The sequence below is a fragment of the Leptinotarsa decemlineata genome, unplaced genomic scaffold, assembly GCF_025532065.1.
Source record: "Leptinotarsa decemlineata unplaced genomic scaffold, Ldec_3_MD MMD2_P_RNA_scaffold_5, whole genome shotgun sequence".
NCBI classification, from domain to species: domain Eukaryota; kingdom Metazoa; phylum Arthropoda; class Insecta; order Coleoptera; family Chrysomelidae; genus Leptinotarsa; species Leptinotarsa decemlineata.
The window spans coordinates 8,576,985-8,592,601 of record NW_027412532.1 but is presented as its reverse complement, the minus strand read 5'-3'; the positions used below and the strand labels follow the sequence as shown (position 1 = coordinate 8,592,601).

The window sequence follows — 15,617 nt, the reverse complement described above, 5'->3', positions numbered from 1 at the left end:
TTTACTCGTACTGTAATATTATTATCACTTACTTGAAGTTCAATAGACTTCAAATCAATTCTCAGGATTTATTGACGTCACAAATCGGCTACATCGTTATTCATTATAAATAGACGTCGTTCATAAAACTACTATTGTGAGATTTTATACATTCTGTTCAAATTTGATATATTTTGAAATTTGTGACGAAGAGGGAGGTCAATTTTTCGTTAATTTATTTCACAAACACAACAAAATATTATATTCAAAGAATATTCTATTTACCTAATTCATCAAGAACGTGGTTTTGTTGTTATATATTGAAAATTAAATAAAGATTCGAATTTAACAAAATAATGAAATTTTGAACAATAAAACACAAGTAATTGATATGAGCAGTGAACATCAACTTTTTTACTAGGCATTAAAAACTTAAATATAAAAATTATAAATAATCGAATAAGAAAACACCAGAAGAATATTAAATAATAAACAGTCAAATGTAAAATTTTTAATTCAATTCATCAAATACTTTTTCGATTCATTTTTAAATTTGAAAGCAGTTAAAGATTTTTATTTTTTCAGGAATTGTATCAAATTTTATAATTCCATCATGATAAATAGATTTCTGTCCGAAATTGGATTTGAAATTACCAACTGATAATAATTTTGTTCGTCTAATTTTTTTTAAATGTTGGTTAAATTGTTATTGAATGAAACAACAAATTTTTTATGGGTATAGTGTGTTAAAATCTAATAATTTTTTTGGTTTAGACAAATTCACTGTTGGTTCTGAGAACGATAATTTATATATGCATTCAAAAGTTTTATTTTGTAAAGATGTCAAAGGTTTTATCGTAAATTTCTTAACTGATCCCCAAAAAGAAATGAGATAATGCAGTTGTGAGTGTTTAAGAGTGAAATAAATATTTTTTCAAACATTTAAGAAAAATATAGCTCCTGATACTAGCATACGTTATTGAATTGTTATCAATAATCATAGGATTGGTACAATTTTTCAATAATTGGGAAAGTTTTTGGCTTTCTACTACTCCATCTTGATATAAAAAACCAGGATGAGGGAATCTTCCCAGGAAAGGAAGGAATTGATCAATTTTAAAATAAGTAACTCTATACATGGATGTGTAGATCATGCAAAGAAGTAACTTTCAGACACAAACTTAAAGAAAGTCCTCCTGAAACAGCTACTTTCATATAAACATTGAATTACACGAAAGAAAAAAAAATTCTTTCGAAACAAATACTTCTATATGAACACTGAATTATAAAGAAGATACTTTTCTCTAATCAGTTTGTATTTCAAACATTCGTTGTGGAATGAAAATCAGATATCATTCTCATGAGTTCTACTTTAAATGAATGGTAATAAATTGCACTTACATGGAACACTGTCACCCTCACTGGTATACCTTAAGACACTTGTCCCAAAGCTCTTCAGTACCAAATTGGATAACATTATAGAAAATACACACAGTTCATTCATAAATTACGATTTTCAATGTCACGGAATAATCTTTCAGAAATATTCGTATAAATATAAAGTTGATTTATTCTCTTGAAGTCAACCTGAAATTGTTTTCATGTCTGTTTTTATATCATCATGAATTTTGTCGAAGTAATGCGAATAGTATATTATTGCAAACAATTCAACTAATCCCTCCAGAGACAAATTTGTTAATGAGTCAATGTACATTAGAGAAAAAGTGGATCGAGAATAAATCCTTGCTGAATACATTCAAATATATAACCTCATATAACCTACAAAACAATCAAGAATATTTCCCCTAATGCCAAAATTGTTTAGTTCTGAGAGATATACAAGATTACTGAAGAAAGGTTAGTTGGGTAACATAATCAGTTTTTTCTTTAAAAAAATTGTTCACCTGCGGACGTTTCGAGTTTATTTAACCCTTTACCGCATGAATTTTCATTTCATAGCGAAAAAATTGTATGTGATGAGAAATTCAACCCTATTTGATGGAAAAATATTTTTAAAAAATCAATCACTGTTGATTTTCATGATTTTTGAAAAGATCTGGTTTGTGCCATATATGGAACATCAGGTGATATTGACTTGGCAATACATTATTAATTTGAGACTAAGAGGTATACTTTATTCATAAAAAATCATTCAGTATGAAAGCGTAAATAACAATTTTGATCCTTATTAAGGCATATTAAGGCATCGCAGTGAAAAATAAGTTTAAAACGTCCATTGTCACTGAATACTTAAGTGAGGCAGAAGATATGTGGGTGTGCTTACATTTTGAATTATTTAGAATTTTTGTGTGTTGTATTTATCTGCCTGGAGATGATCAGCTTTCTTTCGCAAATTTTTCATCAAAACTCGATTCCCTTGTCCTTAATGAAGGAGATATATTTCTTCTTTGTGGTGATTTTAATTTAAGTACAAGAAATTGGGCTAATGCGAACAACTTCTTGATAGCGTCAAATGTAGATAGAAAATATTCGGATTCAATTGATACCTTTTCATTTAAAAATTTTATGCAATTTAACTCAGTTCGAAATTTGAACGGTAAACTTTTGGATTTGATTCTTTGCAATAAATTCAATATTTCTTATTTACAACAATGCTCTTGTCCACTCGTAAAAGAGGACACTCATCATCCTTACATAGAATTTTGATTTGAAGTTCCATATTCTAAGCAATTGAAACCGGTATCGTCGTTATTCTTATATTTTAAAAAAGCGAACTATACTCGAATCAACGATTCTCTTGCTGATATTTCCTGGGAAGATATCTTAAATACCGGTTCAGTTGATTCCTCCGTTCAGAAATTCAACTGTATTGTAAATAAATTAATTGATGAAAACGTTCCAAAAATTTTTAAAAGTAGACAGTTTCCATCATACTATTCTGCCTCAACTATTAAAGTAATAAAAGAAAAAAATAAGTTTCACAAAAAATGGAAAATGTATAAAAACTTAAATGATTTAAATTCATTCACGCTTCTCCGTGCTAGATCAAAAGCATTAATAAAGAGAGATTTCGACAATTACATTTTAAATATTGAGGCTGACGTAGTAAATAATCCCAAACGTTTTTGGAACTTTTCATCAATTAAAAAGCACTCGGTCAGCAAGATTCCCCACAAAATGCAGTTAAATAATCATGAAGCAAAAAATGGTCATGAGATAGCAAATTTATTTTCAAAATTCTTCAAAAGCGTCTTTGTTGATAAACAAAATGCATTTTGTCAGGACCAATTTACTGAAACAGACGATAATTCTAATTTATCACAAATTATTTTAAGCAAAAAGGAAGTAGAACAAGGCTTAGTAGAATTAGATGTTAATAAAGGCTCAGGACCTGATCAAATACCTGCAATCTTCTGCAAAAACTGTGCTCACACTTTATGTACTCCTCTAACAATTCTTTTTAATATGTCACTTTGTTGTGGATATTTTCCTGTCAGTTGGAAAGTTGCGAGAGAAATATCCATTTTAAAAAACGGAAGGAAAGATAATATTGAAAATTCTCGTCCTATGAGTAAAATATCAATAATACCAAAACTATTTGAACGCTCAATTTATAAATATATATTTCATTTAATTAAAAACATTATTATACCTGAGCAACATGGCTTTTTTAAAAATCGATCTCTTGAATCGAACCTATTTTGTTACTCTGAATTTTTACATGATAATTTGGATAATAAAATTCAAGTTGACACTATTTACACAGATTTCAGCAAGTCCTTTGACAAAATTAGTCATAATACACTACTTCGGAGACTTGCTGAAGTCGGTGTAAGTGGTGCGATGTTAAAATGGATCGAATCATAGACGGTTATTCATCTGAACCGTATCCAACACCTTCTGGAGTGCCACAAGGGTCCCATCTAGGGCCCTTATTCTTTATTATCTATATTAATAACATTAAACAATGTTTTTAAAATGCCAAATTCTTAATATATGCTGATGATCTGAAAATTTATCTTCAAATAAAAGCATTGTCAGATTGCTTGAGAATTCAGAGTGACATAAATAATTTATTTGAATTTTGTAAACAAAACGAATTTTATCTCAATTTTTCCAAATGTAGTTGTATATCATTCACCCGCAACAAAAATATTCTTACATATTCATATCACATAAATAATATCTTGCTGTCTCGAGTTAATACATTTAAAGATTCAGGAGTTATTTTTGACTCCAAACTTATTTTCGATAAACATATAGATTATGTAATAAATAAGAGCAGTAGAGCTCTGGGATATGTCAAGAGAAAATGTAAATTCTTCAATCAAACAAAATCAATACAAAATCTCTATAATGCTTTTGTATTAACTAAGTTAATGTTTGCATCAACCATCTGGAGTCCACAGCATAAAATATACATCGATCGATTAGAACGTATTCAAAATCGATTTTTAAAACTTGTTGCTTACAAACAAGGTATTCGAATTACTGAAAACAGTGATACTTTGCGAATTAGACGAGACCTCCAGTTAGTATCGTTGGAACATAGGCGTAACATATCAGATATTTTATTTTTACAAAAAATAATAACAAACAAAATAAATTGTCCATCGTTATTATCAATTATTTACTTAAATGTTCCAAATAGAACAATGAGAGCACATGAATCATTTAATTTACCTTTCAAGAGAACAAACTGTTCGCAGAACTCTCCTCTATGTCGATGCGTTAAATGGGGTAATTCTCTCGCAAACTACTTCGATATTTTTAATACTTCTTTGCTTACTGCCAAAAAAATATTGAAAGATTATTTTCATAAATTATAATTAACACATTTCGTCAATAACTATTAATCAGTTTTTATTGTTATTGTATTTGATTTTAATTCATCCCTTACTTTAGACACTGTGTACATGTCGTGTAGTATAGATATTACTCTAATTTAATATTAATTTAATTATGTGGATACTGTAGTGGATTTTTTTTCTGTTTGTATCCCGAATATATATATATATATATATATATATATATATATATATATATATATATATATATATATATATATATATATAATGGAATTTGGCATTTGGTGCACATCACAAAAGTTTTTCCTGAGCAACCAGGGTATTTACCTCTTGATCTACATGTTTCTTGCCAGTATGGGAAATGATCTATACTATCTGTTCTGATATCTTCTTGAGGAATTTCTTTTGTTGGCCCTTTTTTTCTTTTACATTCATACATTTGCTGGAGGTTCACGCTCGGAGGCCTTCCTACTCTGTTAACCCTGCTTGGTTTTCCTGCTAAACAAAGCGCGTCTGCAATTGCCAGTTTGTTATCCAGAAGCGGCATATCAAACTTGTTTGCTCTTCTAGCAAGTAGCCAGCTATTCACGGCAACCAAGTCGATGAAATGAAAAAAAATGCGCAAGTAGTATTTTTTTTACCTTATTTTTATACGATAGAAACCCAACATCGCATATAGAAGATCCACTCCACTCATAAATGAGGAAACTCTTTGGACAAGGTATCATCTTGTGTGCATTCTCTTGCTTGAAAAATATCCGCTTTTGTCCTACTGGTTGACTTCCTGCATACGTTGACAAAGTGGTGACTACTTTGTTATCAAACCAAGATACAACACTAATGACCTCACCATCTATATTTCCTTCTCGGAAGGCATTGCAACTCCTGGGACTCGATTCAATCTCACCGTCCCGTCCCTAAGGGTAGTATACCTTCAGTAGTCAAATAAGTCATGAGTGGAACACTGGAGAATCAATTGTCAAAAAACAATTTGAAATTCTGATGTCTTGTTATAGATTGAGATAGCTTCACAACAACATTACTACTAACACTAAGAGTTGGAGCTCCTAGAGGTACAGTATTTCTTTGTGCTCTGTGGACAAAATTTTTGAAACCCCATTTATGTGGTTTCTTCGGATTATATTGTTTGAGTTGTGTTCGAGCTTTTGTTGGAATAATCTGTTCATCTACAGCAAGATACTCTTCTTTCGGAACTTGCAGTAATCTTTGTCTTATTTGGGTAAGAAATGGCCTGATCTTGAACAATTTATCGTTTCCAGTTTGACTCCAGTCATGTCATCATTGTTGTTGAAGTGTAAGAAACGCTTTATCTCTTCAAATCTATTACAGCTCATCACGTTGCTCACAGCAGGATGGCCGATCGTTTAATGCCAGTAATGCCTTGTGGCCGACAGCTGAATAAGGGACATGTACATGGTAATACCGATGAATTGCTCTATTTCGAACTCTTTTATATTAGCAGGTTTATTTGGACGGCACTGTACAGAATAAAGGTTAGTTTGTTCACAGATATACTTCATAAGGCTATCTGGGAAAAGAAACTTGAAGAATTGGATAGGAGTTTCTAACTCTGATATAGATAAAGGCAAATCCTGGGAACCAGTAAATTTTATTTCTTCTTCAGATTTTTCGAGATTTCCTTTTACCCAATTGTATACTTCTTTTCTTTTTTCTTTTTTTCAAGTCGTTTTTGTATTGTTGATAAGGGTATATTATCATCTGAAGAATCAAAGTCATCAAATTCTCGATTCATGATACTGGCAACATCATCGTCTAAGGGAGTTTCTCCAAAATTACTATCCACAGGTAATTCAACACCCAAAAGGGGTTCATCATCCTCATCAGATAAATCGGAATAATCACTATCGTTACAAGGAATTTTTACGGCAGTCATCTTGCCATAAAATACTTTCCATACCCGAAAACATGTTCATATTGTCAGGATGATCCATCATTGCATGATATATGCCATATAAGGTACATACTTGTTTCCAGAATTGTTCATTAGTTCTGAGAAACTTTTCACTACTGAACTTACCTAGAGATGTTTTTAATATCACTGTTGAACACTCTATAATTTTTTCTGGGTAGAAAAATACTTTCAAACAAGAGTAAATGGACAGCAAAGATCACCCCAAGCGTGACAAATGAAATTTATAACAAGAATGAACTTGAAAACTCCTTCTAATGCACTCGTTGATAAAATAGTCCGGCCGGATGTGTATGAGATAGAGTTCGTGCCAGATATGGTCATGTATGAAATGACGACAAAATTCGTTCTCAAGGATTATAAATCAAATAATTTTCGCTTTGTACCATATTTGGCACATGATGCGGTAAAGGGCTCAAAAAGTAGTTTCTTCGTGTTGATAATATTACTATTTTAAAACCATCAGACATGTATCTTTATTATGTATCTATCTAATATACATATAAAAAAAAACATTGTAGCAACCAAATTTTCGAGACAACACCAAAACAAAACGTCATGTTTTTTGTTATAGGTCGTTTTGTGTTGGTTCGTCTCAGAAATTTGGTTGTTGCAATGTTTTTTATTTTTTTCATATCTAATATGTCTGATGGTTTTTAAAATAGTAATATTATCAACACGAAGAAACTACTTTTCGAGTCCTAAAGAAAAATTCAATCAAATTCGAGACTTTGGCAAAAAAATAATTGTTTTTTTTAAGGAAAAATTGAACCTGTCACTCAAACAACCTCTCTTCAGAAAAATTATTGGATCACTAAAATAGTTAACTGTAGAAAGGATTACATCCAGTGAAGGAAAACAAAGTATGAACTCATAATGCTTAGTTTTAACTTCAAATTTTAGAAATTTAGATACGGCAACCGGTTTATCTTCACTATTTAATTGCTGTAAAAATCTATAAGGCTTCCAACTTTTCATTTAAATGTACTGAGGAAAATATTCTATAACAATTGTTCATTCTTTCTACTTACTCTATTTCCTCCTCCCTCCTGTATAACTTGATTCTTTCGTTTTGGTTCAACCTGGCTCGATTAACGATGAGATTCTCTTGGTTCATTCCAGAATCAATGAACATTTTGTAGTTCATAGTATCCTTCACTTTTTGGTTGAATTTTCTTATAGTATCTCGAACTGCTATTGACGCTTTCGTGAATTCGGTGTCTAATATATTTTTGTATCTTTCTCTTTCACTGTTGAGGAACACAACTTTTTCCTCATATTCGCGAATTGTTCGTAAATCTTCTTCATTGAATTGAGCGGGGTCTTTTTCTATCTGAAAAATTAATGAACATGAGATCTTTTTGGTCAGTGCAGGTATTGGTTAAAATTAGTATATATTGAAGATTCATCCGCCTTTGAAAGCAGTATCAACAACTTCGAAAGAGAAAAATCTTTGCTGAAAAATTCACATTCCTAACAAAAATACTTTATACACTACTCTCAAAAACTACTCATTTATTCATCAATTTCTATTTTGCCTCCTACAAAGTACTCCCCTCAGATAAAATACACTTGTACCAACGTTTTTCCAATCCTTGAAACAGTTCTAATATGCACTTTTTGTATGTCCTCGAGCTCCATCAGCGATTCGGTTTTATCCTATCAATTGTTGCAGAACTCCATCCTTGCAAGGGCCTTTCCAATCATAGAAACGAAAAAAAATCCCAGGGAGGCAAATCTGGTGAATAAGGTGGCTTGGGCATGATTACGGTGTTGTTTTTCCACAACACTGGACGTTTTCTTCGTATTGCTTCTCGCAAGCGGCGCATAACTTCCAAGATAATAACTCTTTAGTGAACGTACGACCATGTGGCAAGAACTTCTGATGCACTATGTCACGATGATAGAAGAAAACTGAAAAGAACCTTGACATTTGATCGAATTTGATGTGCTTTTGTTGGTCTTGGCTCTCCTGGGCTCTTCCATTGGGACAAGTGGACTTTGGTTTTGATGTCATTACCATATACCCATGGATTCGTCGACAGTTATGACCCTTTGAAGCAAATCCGGATCGCTGTTGACGTCATTCAACAATTTCTGACCGAGTCAAAATTCAGCAATTTTGGAACGAATTTCATTGTCACACACGTCATGCTCAAAATTCCCGACAAAAATGCCTGGCATGAGCCAACTGTTATGCCAACATCCTCAGCAACTTCTCTAATAGTAATTCGACGATTCTATATAACAATTGTTTTCACTTTCTCAGCATTTTCATCGGTTGTTGGTGAGTTCAGGGTGGTAGTCGTTATTCACATCTTCTCTACCTTCTGTGAAAAGCGTAAAGCCCATTTTTCAGACTCAGAGTACAATCACCGTATGCCACTATTAATATTTCAAGTGTTTCTAAGCACTCAATTCCATTTTCAACTCAAAATTTGATGCAGATTCTTCCATCCATATTTTTCGTTAGCAGAAAATCGCCCAACACGCGAAACACTTCTAACTTTTATGCCTTTTAGTCCGATCAAATTAGACTAAAAAATAAGAGTGAAGGTACATAAATTTACAACAAGCTGCAAATGCGTGTAATCGTTCAAAATATAGTTAAAAATAAGATTTTGAAATTCCGAATGATTGCGATGTCTGGAAAAAAATGTATTCGAGGTCAAAGGTCAAAAATCTCGAAAAAATTTGGTTTTTCGCGATTTTCAGGAAAACGGTAAGTTTTATCATATAATAATTGCAGATAAAAATTGTAGATCCTAAAACTCTCTACAAAAAATGTTTCAATACTTTTTTTTCTTAGAGCCACCGTTTCTGAGATACGACGAGTCAAAAAGTTGTAAAAGTTGTAATCGTCATTATATGCATAAGTATGCCACGTATATGAGTGACTCAAGAGTAAAACAAGATGCTAAAGACATCCAAAAACTTTTAGAGTGGTCCTCAGTACATGATCCTTTTCCAGAGGTGAACAAAACTATATCTATTGCAAGTGGTGTCGTTGGTGCTGATAAAATGAACTGTTATAAAGCTCGTGAAGTTGGACTTACTCTATGGCGAAAATAACAGGACTAACATTGAATGATATTAAATTCAAACGCGCAGACAAAGTTGTTCCTCTATTAGCGATGAGAAGTTCTATAAAAGTTCATGAAGAAAAAGTACCTGTTGACCCTGTATTATTGTTCCAGCACATGAGTATAACTGCAGAATTTCAAGATGAAATTGAGAAATATTTTGAATATGAATTGGCTCCTTACCCTTTATCGTTGTTTGATGACCTTGGGATGCGTAAAACACAGAAGTATGCCATTTACGATTGTTTCCAACAGGTCAATATTGAAATTAACAATACTAATACGACATACATCATTGACGGTGGATACTTAGTACATTGTGTTGTGTGGGATAGTGAAAAAACATTTAGCATCATTTTAGATAAATACGTTCAGTATGTACGTAGACATTTTGGTGCCAGAATTACGGTCGTATTTAATGGCTATGATGATTTCACGAGAAATATTGAAGCTGCAGAACAACGTCGTCGAACTTTAGCAAAATCTTCATCTTCCGATATTCTATTTGATGAACTTATGACAGTTCCTACCAGTCAACAGAAATTTCTTGCAAATACTCACAACAAATCTCGGTTCATTTCAATGTTGAAGGATAAGTTTTTTGGCGAAAATCTATTGGTTAAAAATGCTAATAACGATGCCGACGTACTGGTTATTGAAACAATTATTATTGAAACAATTATAGAGAGAAATATAACTATTGTTGTTGGTGAAGATGAAGACTTACTCGTACTTCTTACTGCTCGAACTTCACCTGAAAAAACTATTTTCTTTCTGAAGCCAGGAAAAGCTCATAGTCAAAGCGAAATATATTCGTCAAAAAGTTTATCTACTTTTGCAAAGAGTCAAAATCATGTACTATTTTTACACGCAATAACTGGCTGTGAGACGACTTCTGCATTTGACAGGAGGGGTAAAGCAACAGTCTTTAAAATGTTTGAAAACAAGATTTAGTTCAATGTGCTGAAGTTTTCAAAAAAATAATTCGACTCAACAAGAAATTATCACCAACGGTATTCACTTTTTTCTTTCTATGTACAAAGCTCCGAATAAAAACACTTGCTTAGATAAGTATCGATATGCATGTAAAAAACAGTAAAAATAAGAAACAGGTGCAATCAGCTTGTCTTCCTCCAACCTCAGTTGCTCATCAACATGTTTGCCGGGTATATTATCAAGTTCAAGTGTGGCTTGGTTATCAGCTAGACCCAAAAGACTGGGAATTTGGTCGACAATGCATTAGAACCTGTTCAGACTTTACTCCCACCTGCGCCGGAAAAACTGCTGAACACAATTTTTTTGCAAGTGTATGCAGCGCTAAATGTGGTTGTAAAAAAGTTGGACGGTTGTGTTCTCTGGCATGTACACATTGTCAAGGCCAGTCATGTTCCAATGCTGAATCACCAATAGTGGAGGATTCATTTGATACCAACGAGGAAACATGCGATACATCATTCTTGACGCAGTTTATCTAGACCCAGGATGAACATCAAGAAGAAGAAGAAGATCAAGAAGAAGAAGAAGACCAAGAAGAAGTATTCGAAGGTTATGACTCAGATGAATAAATTTTTACATTTTTTTCATTTCAATCGCTTTTATAATTTCCAACCCTTCCTAATATATTTTACTGGGCAAGTTTTCAATTTGACAGAATCACAACAGAGATGTGGAATAGGCCTACTGGGAAAACCACGTTCAAAAAAACGCGCTAAGTACACTACCTCATAGGTGGCGTGGAAACGTGTGCATATAATGACGATTACAACTTTTACAACTTTTTGACTCGTCGTATCTCAGAAACGGTGGCTCTAAGAAAAAAAGTGTTGAAACAATTTTCATGGAGAATTTTATGATCTACAATTTTTATCTGAAGTTATGTTATGTTAAAACATACCGTTTTCCTGAAAATCGCGAAAAACCAATTTTTTTCGAGATTTTTGACCTTTGACCTCGAATATATTTTTTTCCAGGCATCGCAATCATTCCGAATTTTAAAATCTTATTTTCAACTATGGTTTGAACAATTACACGCGTTTGCAGCTTATTGTATATGTATGTACCTTCCAATGTCTAGATTGACCGGATTATTTCACCAACTAACTAAACATGCTAAGCAGCTGAAATTGTAAACTTATATTCGAAACCATGAAAAATCGCCCGTTGAATATACATAACCCCCGAAATTTCAACATTCACCTCATTTTTTTTAACAACCCACGTTATACAATATAGTTTTCTTTACAATTTCATTGCCATGGTCTACTTACCGTAACTTTTTTAGACTTTTTGTTGTAATTATCGTTTAGATGAAATTTGATAGTAACAAAATGATTCAATTCTATACTTTTGCGAAGGCTTATATTCGAATAAAATCTTGAAGTAGAGAAAATATGAGAATTTCGACAGTCTGCATCTGCAGATATATACGAACATAGGATCAGATTGAGAAAGAACAATATGCTATTCCTCTAAAAATTTCCTTCACCTCTTCATCAATGACATTATTTCAGTAAAATAATTGAATAAAGTTAAATTTGAAAATTCAGTTTTGCAAAAAATATATCTCATTTCTTCGAAAAAAAATCCACGTTTGCACTGGAAATCTAGTGTATGAGATAATATTTCAAAAAACACAATACGTTGATGTATGTCTGAAAATTGTATACGAAACATACGAAATACAATGAAAATTGTATACGAAATATTTTTTGAAAACCTAACTTTTTATCTGGAACTTCTGCAGGAATCTCGTTATTACAGAGACTGAACACTTTCAAAATTATACTTAGCTCTCGAGATTTTTCAACGACGCTTGTAAGTAGTTATGAAAAAATCATACAGTACCATACATTTAGGCAACGGTACATCCTTCTTCAGTTCATCCTCCCACTTTATCTCCAGCACACCATTCATCATAGTCATGAGGGCTCGTTCTCTAAAGTCATCCGCGAGCAGCGCCAGCCTGATTCTTTCTTCTTCAGCTGCAGCAGCATCCAGAATGGCCTGTTCGCTCGGGCTAACATAAGGCGTGATGGCCAACTCTTTGTCTTCCACTGTTGCTATCCTCCACGGTTCTTCTTCTTGTGTCCATTCTGGGTCCACTATATCCATGACGATTTTGTCCGTGGAGAAGAAATTGTACTCGGATATGATGTGTCGAAGGCGCTTGTGTTTTTCTTTGACGACTTCCAATTCGCGGTACTTCATATCCACCAGTTTATCGAAGGATTCATTGAATACCAGTTTAATTTTAACAACGTCAGCCTAGAATCGAAATTTCGATACTGAAATCTGTTGCAATTCTGGAAAAATAACTAAATTAAGAAGTCCGATGCTTTAATATGAACTGGAAAATGAGTAGTTGATTTATACCGATACTAAAACCTCCTCCCACCATTTGACCTTGACCTTGAACGACGTCACTTAATATTGAGCTATGTTCTCATCATATGACGTTGAAGACCCTAAAAAACCTTGTGCTATAAGCACGTCATATGACCTTGAACACAGAGTTTGATCTTGTAAATCGAATTTGTCCTTGATAAAAGACCTTGAGTCTGAGGGACCTTGAATGAAACGTCATAAATTTACCTCGGATTGAAGTGGAGAGGGGATTGTGCCCTTATAAAAGCAGTCAATTGAAGCTTTCAGTTCACAATAGGAGGCAGTGGTGGAAGGATTCACGATGATCCCCTGCTCGCTGAGCAGACGGTTACCGTGATGTTCACTCAGAACGAAAATCCAGTGGTGCATGGATATTTTGCAATGCCACTTTCGACCCTTTGGTAGTCAAAGGTGCAGTGTACTCGATTCGAGGCACTCATGTCTCAAGGACAAATTCGATTGTGAAGGTTAAACTCCGTGTTCAAGCTCATATGGCGTGCGCATAGCTCAAGATCATGTGACATCCTTGAAGTCCAATGGTGGGGGAATTGTTTTGTACCAAACCTAAAATAAATCAACTATCAAAATGCTTGAACAGGAAGTAAAAATATTCCTGGCTAATGTCACCAGATACTGACACGCATCGAAACGTGTTCTGACATAATTAATATTTCAAATTACGCTTATATAGTTGGTATTAGTCACCAATATAATAACTTCTATTCCTGAAACCCTATAACTTTGAGCATCAGGATGATAGCCAGTTGGATTGGCGTAAGTTTGCTAACTAAATTCCATTGTACTGGTTCGCTATGACAATACACGGGATTAACAAACCTCTGTCATCGTTTGTTGAAGATCACACTGATAGAACGAAACAATCTGCCTCTGCCTATAATGTTCCAGGTTTCTTTCGACGTAAAGTTGAGTAACTGTGCCGTAGTAAGCGATTTGTGAGTCTACCGTCAAGCGACTAACTGGAGATTCATCAAGGAGAGTTCTAGCCGACATAGTACTGTAATCCTTAGTGGTTAACTTCAATGGCTGCAAAAGCCTACTGGCTAGTGTCCTGAAATCAAATATAATATCAAGATCATCGAGTAATTTTCAGATCCAGAGAGAGATAATTCATCCATACATAAGAAATATATCCCAAATATATTGCCAATCAAAATATGTTCGAAGTTATCCATAATTTGTAAAAATGAATAATTTGTTTCCATTTTGCATCCAGAAGCATGCAGTTATGGAAACATGATCAGAAAATATTTCCGTCTGTTCCTGTGCTATTGAGGCTATAGAAAAATTGTCACTTTTGTGCACACTTTTTTGAGGGGCCCCAGAAACTTTCCTGACACTAAAATTGTTTGACGGATTTTTCTGAATTTCAGATTTGCATATTTTCTATGGGTGTCCGAAACATAATTAACTCTACGATACTTACAAACACAAATAGACAGAGAATATAATTTTAAAAACATAAAAAGGGTGTTTAACTTGTTACACGAATGGGCGAAGGACGACCTCTCCTTGCGTCGTGTACTATTCAAACGGAATCAAAAATAGAATTGGAATGAAACACAAAAATATAAGAGGTTGCTTTGCTAAACTATTCATTCATAGGCTTTACATTTCTGCCAGTGATATAATTTTCAAAATGAATGATGATTGTTAGGTGGACTGAAAGGTTTATAGGGTAACACACAGATGGCGCTACTAGTATGGAATCCATATAATTTTTAGTCCACCCGACCACAGTAGAATAATACAACCACGTATACAACACTATTGCACTTTGTCTTTTCTGACCTTCAATATCAATAGATAATAATAAAATGAAATATATTTACTCCCTCTTGATGATCACCCATGGTTCGAAAGTATCCTTAACAGACAAAAATGTTTCAACCTTTCTCTGCTCTTCGACCCAAGCAAGCCTCCTGTTTCTCACCGGATCGACAGGCAGCATGGTATAATTGGTGGCAATGACATTTTGAAACATCCCCCGTATCATTTTGGCTGGTGATCCCATCGCTTCCAAATAGGTTTTCAATAGATGCTGGGATACTCGGTCCTGAGCTTCGATCAGAGCTTTCAAATAGATCTCCTCTCGTTTGCAGTCCTCTTTGTTCTTCAGCTTTTTCTGGTTGAAGGACGTGGTGTCCAGGTAAAATTCCAAAAGATCGATCTTCTGGTTCTCGGGACCTTCAATGTTTTCCGTTACCAGTTTATTGAGAACGGATTTGATATTGTTGAATTCCGTAATTATTGCAGTCTTCTTTTCTCGAGATACCAATTCGTCTTCTTCATATTTCAAGATATCGTTCACTTCTACCCAGGTTTTGTTTTTGAATCTTCCTACAAGAAGATCTTCAGTTAATTAATGATAACCAAATAATATACAGGTTATATAAACGATGTAGATGATACTTATTTCCCTAGTTGAGAAAA

At 33.5% G+C, this 15,617-nt stretch overlaps 1 protein-coding gene across 1 annotated transcript in view; it reads right to left on the bottom strand.

Moving 5' to 3' along the window:
• LOC111514669 (cilia- and flagella-associated protein 43) overlaps window positions 1-15,617 on the bottom strand; it is a 53,120-nt gene that overhangs the window by 9,053 nt on the left and 28,450 nt on the right. Inside the window, exons 10-13 of the mRNA XM_074169478.1 lie at window positions 15,017-15,524; window positions 14,004-14,235; window positions 12,627-13,046; window positions 7,731-8,032 (exon numbers count right to left, since the gene is read on the bottom strand). Of these exons, the coding sequence (XP_074025579.1) occupies window positions 7,731-8,032; window positions 12,627-13,046; window positions 14,004-14,235; window positions 15,017-15,524 (1,462 nt within the window). The remainder of the gene's footprint in view (window positions 1-7,730; window positions 8,033-12,626; window positions 13,047-14,003; window positions 14,236-15,016; window positions 15,525-15,617) is intronic.